This window comes from Simochromis diagramma, unplaced genomic scaffold (assembly GCF_900408965.1).
Source record: "Simochromis diagramma unplaced genomic scaffold, fSimDia1.1 OVJJ01000304.1, whole genome shotgun sequence".
Taxonomy (NCBI): domain Eukaryota; kingdom Metazoa; phylum Chordata; class Actinopteri; order Cichliformes; family Cichlidae; genus Simochromis; species Simochromis diagramma.
In genome coordinates this window covers 19,093,621-19,108,157 of record NW_024387030.1, presented here as the reverse complement: position 1 = coordinate 19,108,157, position 14,537 = coordinate 19,093,621, and the positions used below count along the sequence as shown (strand labels likewise).

Genomic DNA, 14,537 nt, shown 5'->3' with positions numbered 1-14,537 from the left:
GTTTACCCCATAGAGTTCAAAATAGTAGGAGTGATTCACAAAATGTGATTTGACCTGAATTGCTCTCCTCTTATTCAGGAATTTCACGAGACGCTACACTCGCTGCTGCTGTGGCTCGCTCAGGCTGAGGACAAACTCCGCACAGTGAACGTCAACGACCGCTCGCACTCTGCACTCCTGCAGCACAGAGACACGCTCACAGTGAGACAAACTATAGTCTTTTTAGTCTTGCCCTATTTTTGCACTAACATCATGTTGACTCTAATAGTCTGGATCTGACAAATATTCACTAAAATTTGTAGATATGGTTGCTGCAATTTCATCCTTGTTTTATACAGGAGACACCTATTCACCTACTCACACGTTGTCAAACATGACATTCTTCCTGATTGGCATAATAGGTTAAATATACTTGAATGTTTTATGGAAAGCTGCAGTGATTGGTGTAAGTAACACAGAGCCTATGGAGTCTCAGCTGATGTCTTAATACTGCCCTCTCTGTCGCCACCTGCTGCAGGCTCTGCAGGAGGAGCTGCGTGACCGGCAACGGCGGGTTTCATCAATGCAGGCAATCTCCTCCCAACTTCTCCTGGAGGCCACGGGAGAGGACAGTGTAGAGGCCAAAGAGAAGGTCCACGTCATCAGCAACAAGCTGCATCTCCTGCTACGGCAGGTGGCTGCAGACCTGCGTACACTGCAGGGAACACTGGTAGGTCCATCTTCCTCTCATAATCTCTGTCATCATATAAAGCAGCGGTGTCAAATAAAAGTCCTAAAGACCAGAAATGGCCTGGCAAAGAATCCAATTGGACCCACAGACACATGAAGGACTGCAGAGAGTTTGACATTTTACCTGTATTGTCATAAATTTCACTACTTTTCCTTTTCCTATTGGTTAAACCTCCCATTACCATAGAAACAAGGACAATGAAAGATTTTCTTTCACTTGTCCAGCTGTATGTGGCCCACAATGTAACTTGATATAGAGCTATAGTTTATGTGGCTGTGCAAAAACCATCAAAAAAAATCAGTTTTTCTGTTTGTGAACATTGTTAAATGTTAAAAGTCAAATACAGTTAGGCCCATAAATATTTGGACAGAGACAACCTTTTTGTAATATTGGCGCTGTACAATAATTAAATTTGATGCAGTTTTAAATGAAACAACTCAACAACAAAGTCTGAAGTGCAAACTTTCAGCTTTAATTCGGTGGGTTGAACAAAAAGATTAAAATGTGAGGAACTAAAGCATTTTTAACACAATCCCTTCATTTCTGCGGTTTAAAAGTAATCTGACAAATTAAATGCCTGAAAATAAATGTCCATATCTAATACTTAGTTGAAAACCCTTTGCTGGCTGTAAATAAAACTATGATCCGAAGGTGCACCTGCAGATTTTTCTGCCTTCTAGCTCATTGTTGCAGCTTTTAAACTCAGCTATGAGGATAGCACTTTATGGGTCTGCAGCTTCTAAATGATCCCTTCCAAGATGTTTCCCAGAAAAAGACTGTAATTTAGAACGATTCATGCAGGAAAAAGAGCCGGTGTTGAGTTGATCCACTTCCATTAAATTATTTTTGAGTGTAATTCAGATCATATTTTGGTGCACAGCAGTCCAGCTGTAGAGTGGGAATTTCTGGCATGTACTTGCAAGGAGCAAGGGAGAAAACAAACCACCATTCAAGGGTCAATCATTCAAATATATATAAGTCATTTATGTATTATTGGGTCTACCTTACAATATAAAGCGCCTGAGGTGACTGTTGTTGTGATTTGGCGAAATTGAATTGAAAAGTGCATGCTCTAATAGCAGTGCCTTTAAACGTGAGTTTTGCCCTCACTGAACTCTGTACTCACATCTGTTCAAACACAAATCTGGGGGAAATGCAAAAATGTGCAGCCGTTTGCTGCTCAACATTCCTCAAAGCCGATCATCTGTCAATGCTCTGAACTCGTGACTTAGAGCTGGTTTGATGAGTCTTGTCTCACTGTCTCAGGAAACCTGCTCCACCAGTTCTGAAGTAGAAAGCATTGGTCTGGGAAAGCTCAGCTCACTGCTTCTGCAACAGGTACACCTTGGTGTTTTACCTTTAATTTAGACTGTTCAGAAGCTGCATTAAAATAGAGTAAAATTGAACATGTATTTCAGAATATGATCATTTTAGCAGTGTGATGTGTTAAATGCTCAGTAAATAAATAAGTAAAATTCATCCACTGAACATCCACCATATTAATAACTGTATTTTTCACTGCATACTCTCCACATTTGAACCAGTCTAGAGTACATTTGGTACACAGGAACATTTTGGTAATTTGGCCAGCAGGGGTGCCACGGACACAGCCACACACAGAATTACTTTTTTCTATTTTTAATCTGTTCTGAAAATGTTACTCGTAACACAAAATGTGTTACTGTGTTTAATAAGCTTGACATGCTTTTTATACATGTTAGGTTTAACATTCTTATTAATGCAAAATATCAAAATAGTAAATTTACTCAAGTGTTTAGACTGAGCAATTTTTAGCTACACTGATAACATGCACACATTCACCTGGCATGCTGGTAGTGTGGATGTTTGATTTCATCTCAAAGTACATTTGAGGCAAAAGTCTTGTGATGTGTTACACATTGAGTCCACATTTCCCAGTTCCCAATTAGAATTTTCATCTGGGATTCCCCTCAACTCGGACTTCCAGCTCGGAAAGTCAGAACAGCCCAACAAACCCTGACTTTACAATGAGAGTAAACAGTAGTAAAACTGTAAAACTTGTAAACTGCACAGTCACTGTTGTGTATTTGTGACTCATTAGACACGCTGGTCACAATAAACAAAAACAAGTATTGCTCTGTTTTGCTTGTGATTAATGCTAACTTGCTAACAAGCAAAGCAAATCCTGATTTTCCTCGAGGGCGGAATATCTTTTGGAGGAATGGCATATTTCCCTCCAGCAGAATTCCAGAAACTTGTACTGGCAAGCATTAATTAGATATCGTTGTCCTCCACAGTGTGTTTATTATCCTGTCTTTCTTCCCTCACTCCAAACCGCTCGGGGCAGATGGCCCCGCCCCTCCCTGAGCCTGGCTCTGCCAGAGCTTTCTTCCTGTTAAAAGGGAGTTTTTCCTTCCTACTTTCTTGGTCATAGGGGTCATCTGATTGTAGGGTCTTACCCTACAATCACAGATACCTTGTGGCATTTCTTGTTGGGGTTTGGCACCATATAAATAAATTAAATTGATCTCGGGAGTGGCGTTACTCCTTACCAATACCATTTAAATGCCAGTTGGACTCCACAGTGCTGGGCAGTGAGCAAAGAGCACAGAGCCCACTGAAGGTCATTTTGTTGTATGTTCAGGATCACTCCTGAACATACAACTTCCAGGGAACACAATATTCAGACTGGAACCTGTTTTTTCTTTAACATTTATATGAGAACATAATACATTTAACCCTCTGAAACAGACTTTTTGGGGGGAAAGTCAAAAATTGCTATCTGGGTTTTTTGGAGGGGTTTTTTCTAAACATATTCTGATTGCCTAGCTTTTAGGTTTAGTTAGGGTTGGGGTCTTCACCAAAGATGTCTTGGAGTTTTAAAGCAGGGGTGTCAAACATACGCCCCGTGGGATAATTTCATATGTCAGTTATCAGTGGCCCATCGGTATTTGGGACAGCAAGTGCAGTGGTACAGGCCAGGTACACAGACAGACTGGGAGCCCGATTTAAATGCAAGTGAGTCGGAAAAACGCAAAGAAAGGAGTGAAAACATAAACTGAGCAGCATCTGGCTGCATTTCAATGATATGGGAGTCTACAAAGCAGAGTGCAGAATTTATAATAACTAAACTAGGAGCTGGATAAAGTCAGACCCGTTTTAATTTTCAGCAATTTTCGGTTGTGCAGGACAAAAGGTTTCAAACTTGTCCTTGTTTCCCCAGTGGTAGTAAATCTGTAAAAAAAAAAAAGCTGCCTAGAAAAAGACTAAAGTTACAGTTCAGTACTGTACATTACATAAAAAAGACTATATATAAAGTGTCCTTGAAAAGCAGAGATGCTGAAATGTGTGCTTGTAACACAGAGCCATGGATCAGTGTCTAAATGAGTCTCTCAGATCTGAATGTGCGCTTGAAGCCATTTAGAATAACTAGTTTTATGTGCTGCTCACCACAACAAACACAAGCATAAATTTTGAACTTTTTACTGCATTTTCATAAGTTTTACAGCTGTTCCTATTGATAAAAACCTCTCTTATGGCCATTCATACTACACAAAGTAATTAAGCAATAAACAATTAATGTGTTGACCCCCAGTGCCCCCCATACCAGAGGCAAGAAGGAGAAGATCTGGTTTAATGGGATGTACTGTGAGATCTGTTATTTAAATGTAGACATGTGTGGTATCCACAGAAACGTCACAATCTCAGCTAAAAGCTCACAAAACCATTTCAACAACCACTGAACCAAACACAAAGCGGCAATTGTTTAGCCCGTGGCACATACACGAACATGCTGTTGGGTGCTGAAAGCCGACATCTCTCAGATTCCAAAACTCCCTGACCAAAAGTCACTGAACCAGCAGCAAAAGATGTTTGGAAAAAATTGACATGAATTTTGTCTTACCTTCACTGTTTTGCTTCCACCGCGATAAAGTCACACTTCCTGCACAGATATCTCTCCCAGTGTGCTTCGAGACCAGTTTCCTATCAAAAATCTCTATTTTCCGCAAAAATTCTGCAAAATTCACTTTCTTATTACACACCATTCTACCATTGTGTACAGTGTTGTCAGCCGCTGTCCAAGTGATAAACACGTGTGCTTTTTTTCTTTGATTCAGGAGGAGGCTGGTCTGCAGGCAGCTCCGGTCAGACAATCAGCAACCAAAAGGTACCTTTTTTTTTAATTAGAGTCAGAGTTAAATGAACCTTAAATCAGTCTCTATTCTAAAAAAAAAATTAAAAACTACAATCTTAGATCTCAAAGTGCAAAACGGCTGTTTATATTGCGGATTTGAGAATACAAAAATAAAGATGTTGTTCTTGACTTTTGTTCTGTTTGGTGAACAACATAAACATCTCTTTACCCTCTCAACATTTATCCACTTGCAGGGAGGAGAGACAGGACTCTTCCCCACAGCGACCCCTCTTCTACCGGGTTCTGCGAGCTGCTTTCCCCTTGCACCTGCTCTTCTTCATGCTCCTGGTTCTGGCCTGCCTGGTGCCTCTCTCTGAAGAGAACTACAGCTGTACACTGACCAATAACTTTGCCCGATCTTTCTACCCCATGCTGCACTACACCAACGGCCCCCCACCCACATGATCACTGCCACACTTTGTGTCCATGTTCTCCTTATAAAGGGATAGTAGAAAAAAAACAAAAACAGCCATATATTGGAGGTAAAAATCCCAAATAGACACCGTTAACAATGTGACGGGTCATGTACCTGCTCCCTCCCATACAAAAATGAAGCACAGTTCTTCATGTCTGAAGGAATCATGTGTTCTTCACTCTAAACTTTATTGCTGTACTAAATTATTTATTTATTTATGCTCCTTAACAAGAAGCCATATTACTGCTGTGTTTAAGTTGTGATTTTTAGATTGTAGATTTGCCAGCTGATTTCCCCGCTGAAACAATTTCACACTTTCCAGATTCAGACGGTGCAAAAGGAAAAAAGGCTCCACGATTTATTTTGATATCTTCTATTTTGTATAGTGCGGTATGAGGGATTCGAGGGCGGTTATTACCAAAGCAACTGAAGAAATGTGAGGAGTACACCAGCCATTTTCTACCACTGCAGCTATTTGTACCGATTTTGTTTGTTTAGGGGGTTTCTTTAGGTTCGGGGGCACTTGTTAAAAGCACGTTTTGTACAGAAAGGAAAAGACACGTGTTCTTTTTCTTATTTGGGTTTTGAAATATTTAAAATAGGAATTGTAAGAGTTTTTTTCTTGTAAATAAGGGCAGTGACTCCTTAGCAGACATGCCTTTGTGTATCCAACAGAACAACCATTCTTTTAACTCATAATGTTCTTTTAATGTTATAAATGAATCTTGTATATAATGGAAAACTACTGAGAAAAAAAGGGTAAATTGTTGCTTTCAACTGTGCTATTTAGCTGGGTTGTAATTTAAAAACTCTTAAGTTGATATATTGAAAATTTGATAAACAAACTTTTAAGAGTCAGTGTGATGAATATTTTCCTATGATATACGTGTGATATTTTAGCCGATCACTCAACCTAAGAGTCACCTTGATGCAGCTGTGGTTGCTGTTTCCAAAGTTGCACATTAACCGGCTAGCAGCTAACTTTGTTCACCTGCTGTTTGGCACTTTTTGCCTAAAAGAACGAGCTGTAGGTTCACAGGTAGTTGGTGGGCTAGCCAGCAATGCATATATACTTAATTCATCCTCTCAGGTGTCCCGTAGCTCAGACAGATAATTAAAATTGTTATACTAAACAATATAAATGAATATAAAAATCTAACAGCTGTAGGAACAAATTCTCTTCCAAAGGTAACTGCCATTTTTACTTCTAAAATATTAGGGAGCGGATAAATATTATTGTCAAATTTGCTCATGACAGTTTCCTCACAAAGTCGATGTGCAGCTTTACAACAACAACAACCCCCAAAGGCTAAAAACACAATTCATCTACAGACCTGGTAAGTTGACTGTGGTTTTGGCCCTAAATGTGACTTTTTGTTTTAAGTAACCTCACCCATGTATTATGAAAGGGAACTTTATATTTATTTTGAGCTGTATTTATCATAAATTGTACAGCTTTTTTTTTTGAGGTTTTAAACTTGAGCAGGGCTATCCAACTCGACCAATGACACGAAAGTCTGCAACGATCACCCGTTATTACGTACACATGAGATTTTTCTGAATTGTTTTTTGTTCCAGTGCAGATGAACGGCGCGTCTCAAGAGCCACACGGCACAATTTGAGTTGAACTTGAATGTAAGAAATCGTTTGAGAGGTGAATGTAGCTGTGTCCATGCACAATCAAAGATCATTAAATGTGTGTAATTTACTGTTAAAGTTACTGATAAATGTTATAAAGAAGATTCTATGAGCAATTCAAAACTGTAGATAATTTCAGCCTCGGCACAAAAGCCTCACAGAACAGAAACAACAAAAGGTGTGTAAAGTTTGATTTATTTTGTGATCTCTTATTTATGGGATGTACTGTTTGTAATTTTGAACTGACAATAAACCATGTTTGCCACGATGTGCTGCTGCTGCTGGTTGTGAGTTCACAGAAAAGACAGGTGAAAAAATCCACAAGATCTGACATGAGTGTGTGCGGCGTGCACAGACTGCCAACAGAAACAGCTTCAGCATCAGATTTGGGTGTGTGTTCATGTGCGCACAATCCACAAACATCAGGAAATAAAGCAGAGTGAACATATATTGGTCTATTAACAGTGGTTAAATAATCTGGCACTAAGGTTAAATTTACACTGGCACACAAGTGGCACATTTTATGACTTAGGAATGAGTACATGGTGCATTTATTTGCTTTTAGTTTGCTTTGTGTGACGGAAAATAAGCTGTTTGCAGTTTTGATGTTCCAAGTAACAGGCTGTTCTCTCAAGTCTTATGTGGTTAATGAGATCATAAAGCAAAGAAGACACACAAATGAGCCCTTAAGGGTTTATATGTACAAGAAGCTGAATAGTTTTAAAGGAAAATATCAACAGCCAACAGTTTCTCAACCTTGAAAACAGAGCGATTCTGGACTGATGCCAAAGCTCAATTTGTCTACATGAGAAGTTACAGCTAAGAACATGGATAAATCTGCAACGTGCAACAAACACATTTCTCTTTTTTTTTGGTGTCTTACTGTTACGCTGCTGACATACAGTGCTAAGTCATTTAATTAAGCTTTATTTATATAGTGCCAAATGACAACAACCGTTCCCTGAAGGTGCTTTATACTGTAAAGACCCTACAACCTACAACAATACAAAGACTCCCTATGGGCAAGCAGTTGGCAACAGTGGGAAGGAAAAGCTCCCAGGTTCTGACAGGAGGAGCCAACACCCATGTACCATACACATCTACATTATTTTTAATGACCAGCAGGGGGCAATCTGCCTGGCTACACAACGACTTTACATCTGTCAAGAACTGCTTACTCTGTGACTTAAATAAACACTATGGGCTCAGGCAGTAGTTTAAAATTAATAATGAAAAAGGTAGTAAATTTTCTCAATTCTGGGCATTTTTAAAAAGGAGGATTATCTAAGATATTTATGTCATTTTCATAGTTAAAAATGAGTTAGACTTTTCTTATCTCCAAATTTCTTTGTTACAGACAACAATGAAAACTCTTCACTCAAGGCTTCATCATGGGGGCTCACCAACCATTGGGTGATGTCACAGTGACCAGTGTTACCATTAGCATATTAGTAAAGCCAAGATCAGTAGCTTCAAGTGTGATAAACTTCAAGTGCTGAAATCAAGTATAAAAAACTAAGTTTCTGTTGTTGTAAAGTAATTTAATTTTGTGCATTTTAGCTTGTACAAACATATGGCTTAGGTATGGCTTGTTTAAGGCAGTCAGGCTGTTCCGATTCTAAATCTAACAGTCTGAGAAAAAGTTGCTAAAGCTCATTATATCAGATTAGATGTAGTACTATGACTAAATTGTGAAATTTTCCTTTTTTCAAATTTTGCTGGTAGCCTTTGCAGAAGGGGTCTGTGCCACTGTTTACTGTATAAATTCAGCATTAGTTTAACCAGAGAAACAGAGAACAAGTTTAACAGTCGTTTTGGTAAAAGGCCACATACTGTTGATCGAATCCACAAACAGATAAGTACAAAGACTGTAGAAAATTCCTGCGTAAACAGGCACAGATTAAAACACCAAAGTGCACAGTAATAAAAGCAGAAAAAACACAATAGGGTGACAGAGAACAGCGTCCTTTTACGTCCTTGTACGACTAACAAATCTTACAGAAATGAACGTTGACTTGTTGGCCAAGTGCACCCTTATGAGTAAGTGGAGACGGTTTGTAGATGGCTTGTTCTGGATGTTACATCAAGGTGATAAAAAGAGATACAAATACTGTTTATCAAAAAAAAACGCACACAGGCTGCCGGGCAGCCAGCCAGTGATGTCCTTATGAACAGCGATGGTAGTGCACATTCACAAGAAATATTTACGCACACAAAATATACATTCGATCAAAAATATTTTTAAAGACTACAAAAATCTTGACAAGAGAAACTTTACCTCACAACAGCGCTTTCTGTTTTGTTTTTTTATGTTTTTTTTTTCCAATCTTTGGGTGATGAATATCCACTAAGGTTTAGCCTCAGTCAGTTCTGTCACTCTCAAGCTGTTTCCGTGACAACTCTATCAGGGATGACGTAGGTTGTTGGCTCCACCGATGGACCTGGACCTGCATCCCTATTATCCAGTGACAGGTGCTCCGCAGAAATGTAACTGTGAGGGAAATTATTACAGTTATTTTCCAGAGGAAGGGAATGATTTGCTATTCTTAAGCACTCTGGACATGGAATAAAGTCAAAGTTCATTTTGGGAAGTTTGAGTACTGTGCACAAGTCTTGAGATACCCCTCGTTTTTTTAGACTTTTGCTACAAAAAAATGGAAATACAAATAGACACATGGAAAGTATAAGTTCAGTTCTAACAAGCTTGAAAATCAATAGTTGTTATGAGCAACTTTATTCCTCATTTGAGAATCACCTTTTTGTTTTAAAAATGCTATTTTATTCCTATCACACAGTTTTATCTTTGGCATTTTTTACAGTTTCAACTGCTCTTTGGATATAAATACACTATAGTCCCAATAGTATTCACTCACCACTCAAAATCACTGAATTTAGGTGTTCCAATTACTTCCATGGCCACAGGTGTATAAAACCATGCTTAGGGGCATGCAGACTGTTTCTGCAAACATTTGTGAAAGAATTGGTCGTTCTCGGGAGTGCAGTGAATTCCAATGGTGAAATTTCCTCCCAACTAAATAATCCACAATCAACTGTTAGTGGTGTAATAATAATAATAAAAAAAGGAAGCTATTGGGAATGACAGCAACTCAGCCATTTGTGGTAGGCAGCCATGCAAAATCGGATGATCTGATATCCCCGTGTTGGTGTTGTTCCCAGACCATCATGAAAATGTTGTTCCAGGTTCAACATTGCAAGTGACCAATCACATTGTTGTGACGTTATTCCTTTGCGCGCCAAGCCATTCGTGCATTTATGAAATTCCAATGTTGCAAGGACAATATCAATTCTGCTTACTGTTTATTAAAGGGTTACGGTTAGGGTTAGGGTCAGGGTCCGTTGATCGGCGGACAGAGGTGGTTTCACGCAGCTTAAGTACAGTTTTTTGTTTTACGCCGGTTTTTCCCGAAGTCGCAAAAGTATGACGTCACAACATTCTGATTGGTCACTTGCGATGTTGATCCTGGAACAACATTTAGTATGATGATCTGGGAACAACACCAACACGAGGATATCAGATCAACCATGCAAAATCATAGAGGTCACTGCAGAGGTCACCAACTTTCTGTAGAGCCGATCACTACAGACCTCAAAACTTCTCGTGACCATGATATTAGCTCAAAAACAGAGAGCTTCATGGAACGAGTTTCCATCCGTCAAGCAGCTGCATCCCAGCCTGACATCATGCCAGGGTGGCTGTAGCTCAGGAGGCAGAGCGGGTCATCTAATGTTGGTTCCCTCTAGACTACATGCTAAGTATCCTTGGGCAAGATATTAACCCTAAGCTGCTCTCCGATGCATCCATCAGATTGTGAATGTTAGTTAATAAGCACTTAAAATCGTAGAAGAAAGTGCTTGTGTGAATGGGTGAATGTGGCATGTTGTATTAAGCACTCTGAGTACTCCGGGAGAGTAGAAAAGTGCTATATAAGAATCAGTCCATTACCATTTACACCATGAAGCACAATACAAAGTTTTAGATGCAAGGGTGTGAAGCACAGCAACACTGGACTCTAAAGCAGTGGCGACATGTTCTCTGGCAATCCAATGGCCGAGTTTGGTGTGGGGTTGCTTTTCAGTCTTTAGTTCCAGTGAAAGAAACCTTTAATGCGTCAGCAGACCAAAACATTCTGGACAATTTCTTAGTCCCAACTTTGTGGGAACAGTTTGGGGATGGCCCCTACACACCAGTGCACAAAGCATAAAGAAATGTATGAGCGAGTTTGGTGTGGAAGAGCTTGACTGGCCTGCACAGTCCGGACCTCAGCGTGATATAACACCTTTTGCAGTTGGGCTGGCATTATATTAAAGCCTAAGGATTAAGAAGAGGATGTCACTCAAGTTCATATGTGTTTTAAAACAACAATCCAAAGGTGAGTACATTGCAATGGATGACATCCTGTGCAATAGTGTTCATGTGCAATAAAGTTTTATTTTATTATGCTGGATGACTGTGTTCAGGTTCCAAGGCAGACAAGCAAATGCTTTGGGCAAAGTAGTGGATCAGAAGGACAGCTTTTAATGCTCAGATTCATAGGTTCATAGTGCTAAGTGGCTTAACCCGAGAAAACTAAAGCTGGGTGACTTTAACCCACATGAAAGTGATAGTGTTACAAAAGTGCACATTGGTGTTTTGGGGTTAATAACCAGAAAAACATTGCTCTGGAATAGTCAAGTTCAAGGACAGAATTGAAAATGAGAGAAGAAGCAGCCAAAGAAAGACCTTCAGAAAACCTGGAGAACTTTTGCTTGTGACAAATTTAAGAAATAACAAAAAACTCAAGCTCCTTGGAATCAAAACATGAAGAAATGAGGCTGGGTATTTTACCACAACTATGCAGACAATGTTTTTTGTACATTTTCTTGTTCTGTAACTGTTCTGTAATGTTATTTTGTACTTACTTGATGATATATGCATGTCTTTTTGGATTGTTATTATAACTTGTAGGCTTTTGTGTAACACTTGTAGGTCAAGCTGACTTGCCTTTCATTTTTCTTTTTCCTTCTGTCCATCATTACTGTGCTTCTTTCCTTTATTGCTGCATTTTTTCCTTTCTGTCTTCCTTCATAAAATCTTCTATCTCTTTCTCGACTTTTACCTTTTTCCTCATCTACCTTCCTTTTCTTCTCATTTTCCTATCTTCCCTTTTTCTTGTCTTCTACTCATCCACCATCCCCCTGCCAGTAGCTTCTACCTACATTGTTTTGTTTTTTCCTTTTTCCTTCAGTTTATCCTCCCTTCTTATCCTCTGTTCCATCACCTTTCTTTGTTTCTAAACTTAACACGTCTGCTTTAAGTGCAGTAACAGAACTTACTCGTTGCTGTCCAAGTGAGACCCCGCTAAATTCTGTGATGGAGATGTAGACTGAGGGGTGAGCAGATGTCCGTCCAGGACCGGGACTTCCGCTGGAGGCACAGTGGTATTGTCAGCAGCTGTAGCCATCTGGTCCAGGCCTGGCTGCAGGTCAGATGGCGGTGGGGGGAACTGTTGCTGTTCAGAGTAAGTGTCAGAGCCAGGCGAGGATGATGATGTTTGACTGCTGCTGCTGGCTGTGTTGGCATCCAGCATCTCCAGGAGGAGGTCGTACACCAGCACCGCATTCTTCCTCTTCATGGAGGACAGGTGGTCGATGCCTTTGTTACTGTAATGAGAGGGAACGTGACCATGAGCCCAACAGAAAAGAAGAAAGGGAATTAAACAACTAAGGACCAGATCGCTCAAAGAAATGAAAAGCAGTTAGACTGTTAATATCTCAAATGAAACCTGATGTATATGGAACTCCAAAGTGTTCAAAATTAAATAAATAAATAGGACATGATGAAATAAATAACTATGTGAATAAATAAGACACAGATATGTAATGTGAGAATGATATTTTGAAATAATGGAACACATTTTGAAAAAAAAAAGCTCATTATTGTGAAATATATTGCATTCTGCTATATAAATTTACTTATTATTGTGAAATATTATTTCATGATCATTATTTTTCACAATAACAGAGATTATTCCTGAGGCATTTTATTTATTCCCAGCCGTTTTTATTCCAAAATGTCCTTTTTTCAAAGTCAGTCTTTATTTCAAAATCCCCTTTTCCCCAATGGCCTATTTATTTCATAATGAGACTTTTCAGCAGAATGACTTTGTCTGTCAATCAGTGTGAGTGGCCTTTGCACCTATTGGCTGATCGTTTACTATCGACTAGTTTTCCTGGATACCTGCTCCGCGGACAGCTGCTACAGGTAGCAAAAACGTGCTAGGTCAAAAGTCAGGGAGGATGGCTATGGGCTCAAAATGTGCTCATAAATATTTTGTACTTGTAAAAAAGATTTGTATGTGTAAAAAAGATTTGTGTGTGCGTAAAAAAGATTTGTGTGCGCGTAAAAAAGATTTGTGTGTGGACTTAGCCCAAAAAAACCCTGCAAGTTACAAGTACGAATTTTGACCCTATTTTTCTTCCTTTCATCTGATTGGTCAATGTCATGTCAATCACAAATGTAACAATCCAATCAGAGGTGTACACACGGGTGTACACACGGGTATTCACAGACGCGGACTACAGCTTTCTTGGCTGCTGCCTCAAAGCACATTGTGCGCTGTCTATCTTGCGTGCTGCACAATATCGTTTATTATTTAGTATCTACTGATATCTACTGCTAGCTAGTTTATTGTGATGGTGCCGTTTTTTTTATTATGTTGCTCTTTGTTGTTTGCTTTCTCTTCTGTTATTTTTCTCCATACAGGTGACCCAGGTGTTTTGTTTTTTTTGTTTGTTTGTTTTTTTCTTTCTTCCCCCCCTTCTCACCGTCTCTTCTCCCCTTTGGTTTTCTTTCTCTCCCTCTCTTTCTTTCATTCTTTCTCCCTGTCCTATCCCCCAGTCATGTCTGTCCCGTTTGTTGCAACTGAAAATAAAATAAATTCATAATTATAATAAAGGTCAATCAAATGGACCAATATGGCAAGGCCATGATGATCCACTTGGTAAAATAAATCCGCTTGGCATCTTTCTTGGCCTTAAGACAACAATTCTGATGGCTAAAGATCCAAACGGGACACACAAAAAAAAAACAAAAAAACAATCCAATCAGAGAACAGATGGGTTTGGCTGTCGGAGGGGCGCTTTTTTGAACTGCTGGGGCCCGTTCTTCGTACCTCGCTTACTACATCCAAGATCAAATGACACATCCAAGATCAAATCATCGCGCTAACTTTGAGCTCGCTATTCCGGTTCTTCGAACACACCTGTTGTTGACGATTAGTATAGCTGGATGAAGTAATGTGAGATCACTGGGTGGCTTAACAGGGGCTACGCATCGATAGTAGAAACATTGATCGGCAACCCTTTGATTGGTCGGCGAAAGTGTCGAAGGAGCGCGCTCGGTATTTCTCGGCAGCAGAGCAAGAACTCTTGATTGAGGGATTTCAGGAGTTTCAGAGTTTAATTAAAACGCAAGGGAACACTGCAAAGGCTGCAAAAGCAAGGAGAGAGGGCTGGCAGAAAGTTGCTGACAAATTAAACCCGTAAGTAATTTAATAATAATAATAATAATGGATTGGATT

The 14,537-nt window shown here is 39.5% G+C and overlaps 2 protein-coding genes across 15 annotated transcripts in view; one reads left to right on the top strand and one right to left on the bottom strand.

The window, feature by feature from the left end:
• Positions 1–7,225, top strand: part of LOC120739766 (nesprin-2-like) — an 85,386-nt gene extending 78,161 nt beyond the window's left edge. For 7 of the 8 annotated variants that reach the window (XM_040041641.1, XM_040041640.1, XM_040041634.1 and 4 more), the window contains 5 exons: positions 79–201; positions 518–709; positions 1,997–2,068; positions 4,828–4,877; positions 5,099–7,225. In XM_040041641.1, coding sequence (XP_039897575.1) covers positions 79–201; positions 518–709; positions 1,997–2,068; positions 4,828–4,877; positions 5,099–5,309 — 648 coding nt within the window. In that variant the 3' untranslated portion in view covers positions 5,310–7,225. The remainder of the gene's footprint in view (positions 1–78; positions 202–517; positions 710–1,996; positions 2,069–4,827; positions 4,878–5,098) is intronic. The other variant, XM_040041638.1, reaches the window with a different exon arrangement.
• The window catches only part of esr2b (estrogen receptor 2b), a 60,164-nt gene continuing 52,376 nt past the window's right edge, over positions 6,750–14,537 (bottom strand). For all 7 annotated transcript variants that reach the window (XM_040041651.1, XM_040041650.1, XM_040041652.1 and 4 more), the window contains 2 exons: positions 12,292–12,618; positions 6,750–9,448 (listed from right to left, as the gene is read on the bottom strand). In XM_040041651.1, the coding sequence (XP_039897585.1) occupies positions 9,337–9,448; positions 12,292–12,618 (439 nt within the window). In that variant the 3' untranslated portion in view covers positions 6,750–9,336. The remainder of the gene's footprint in view (positions 9,449–12,291; positions 12,619–14,537) is intronic.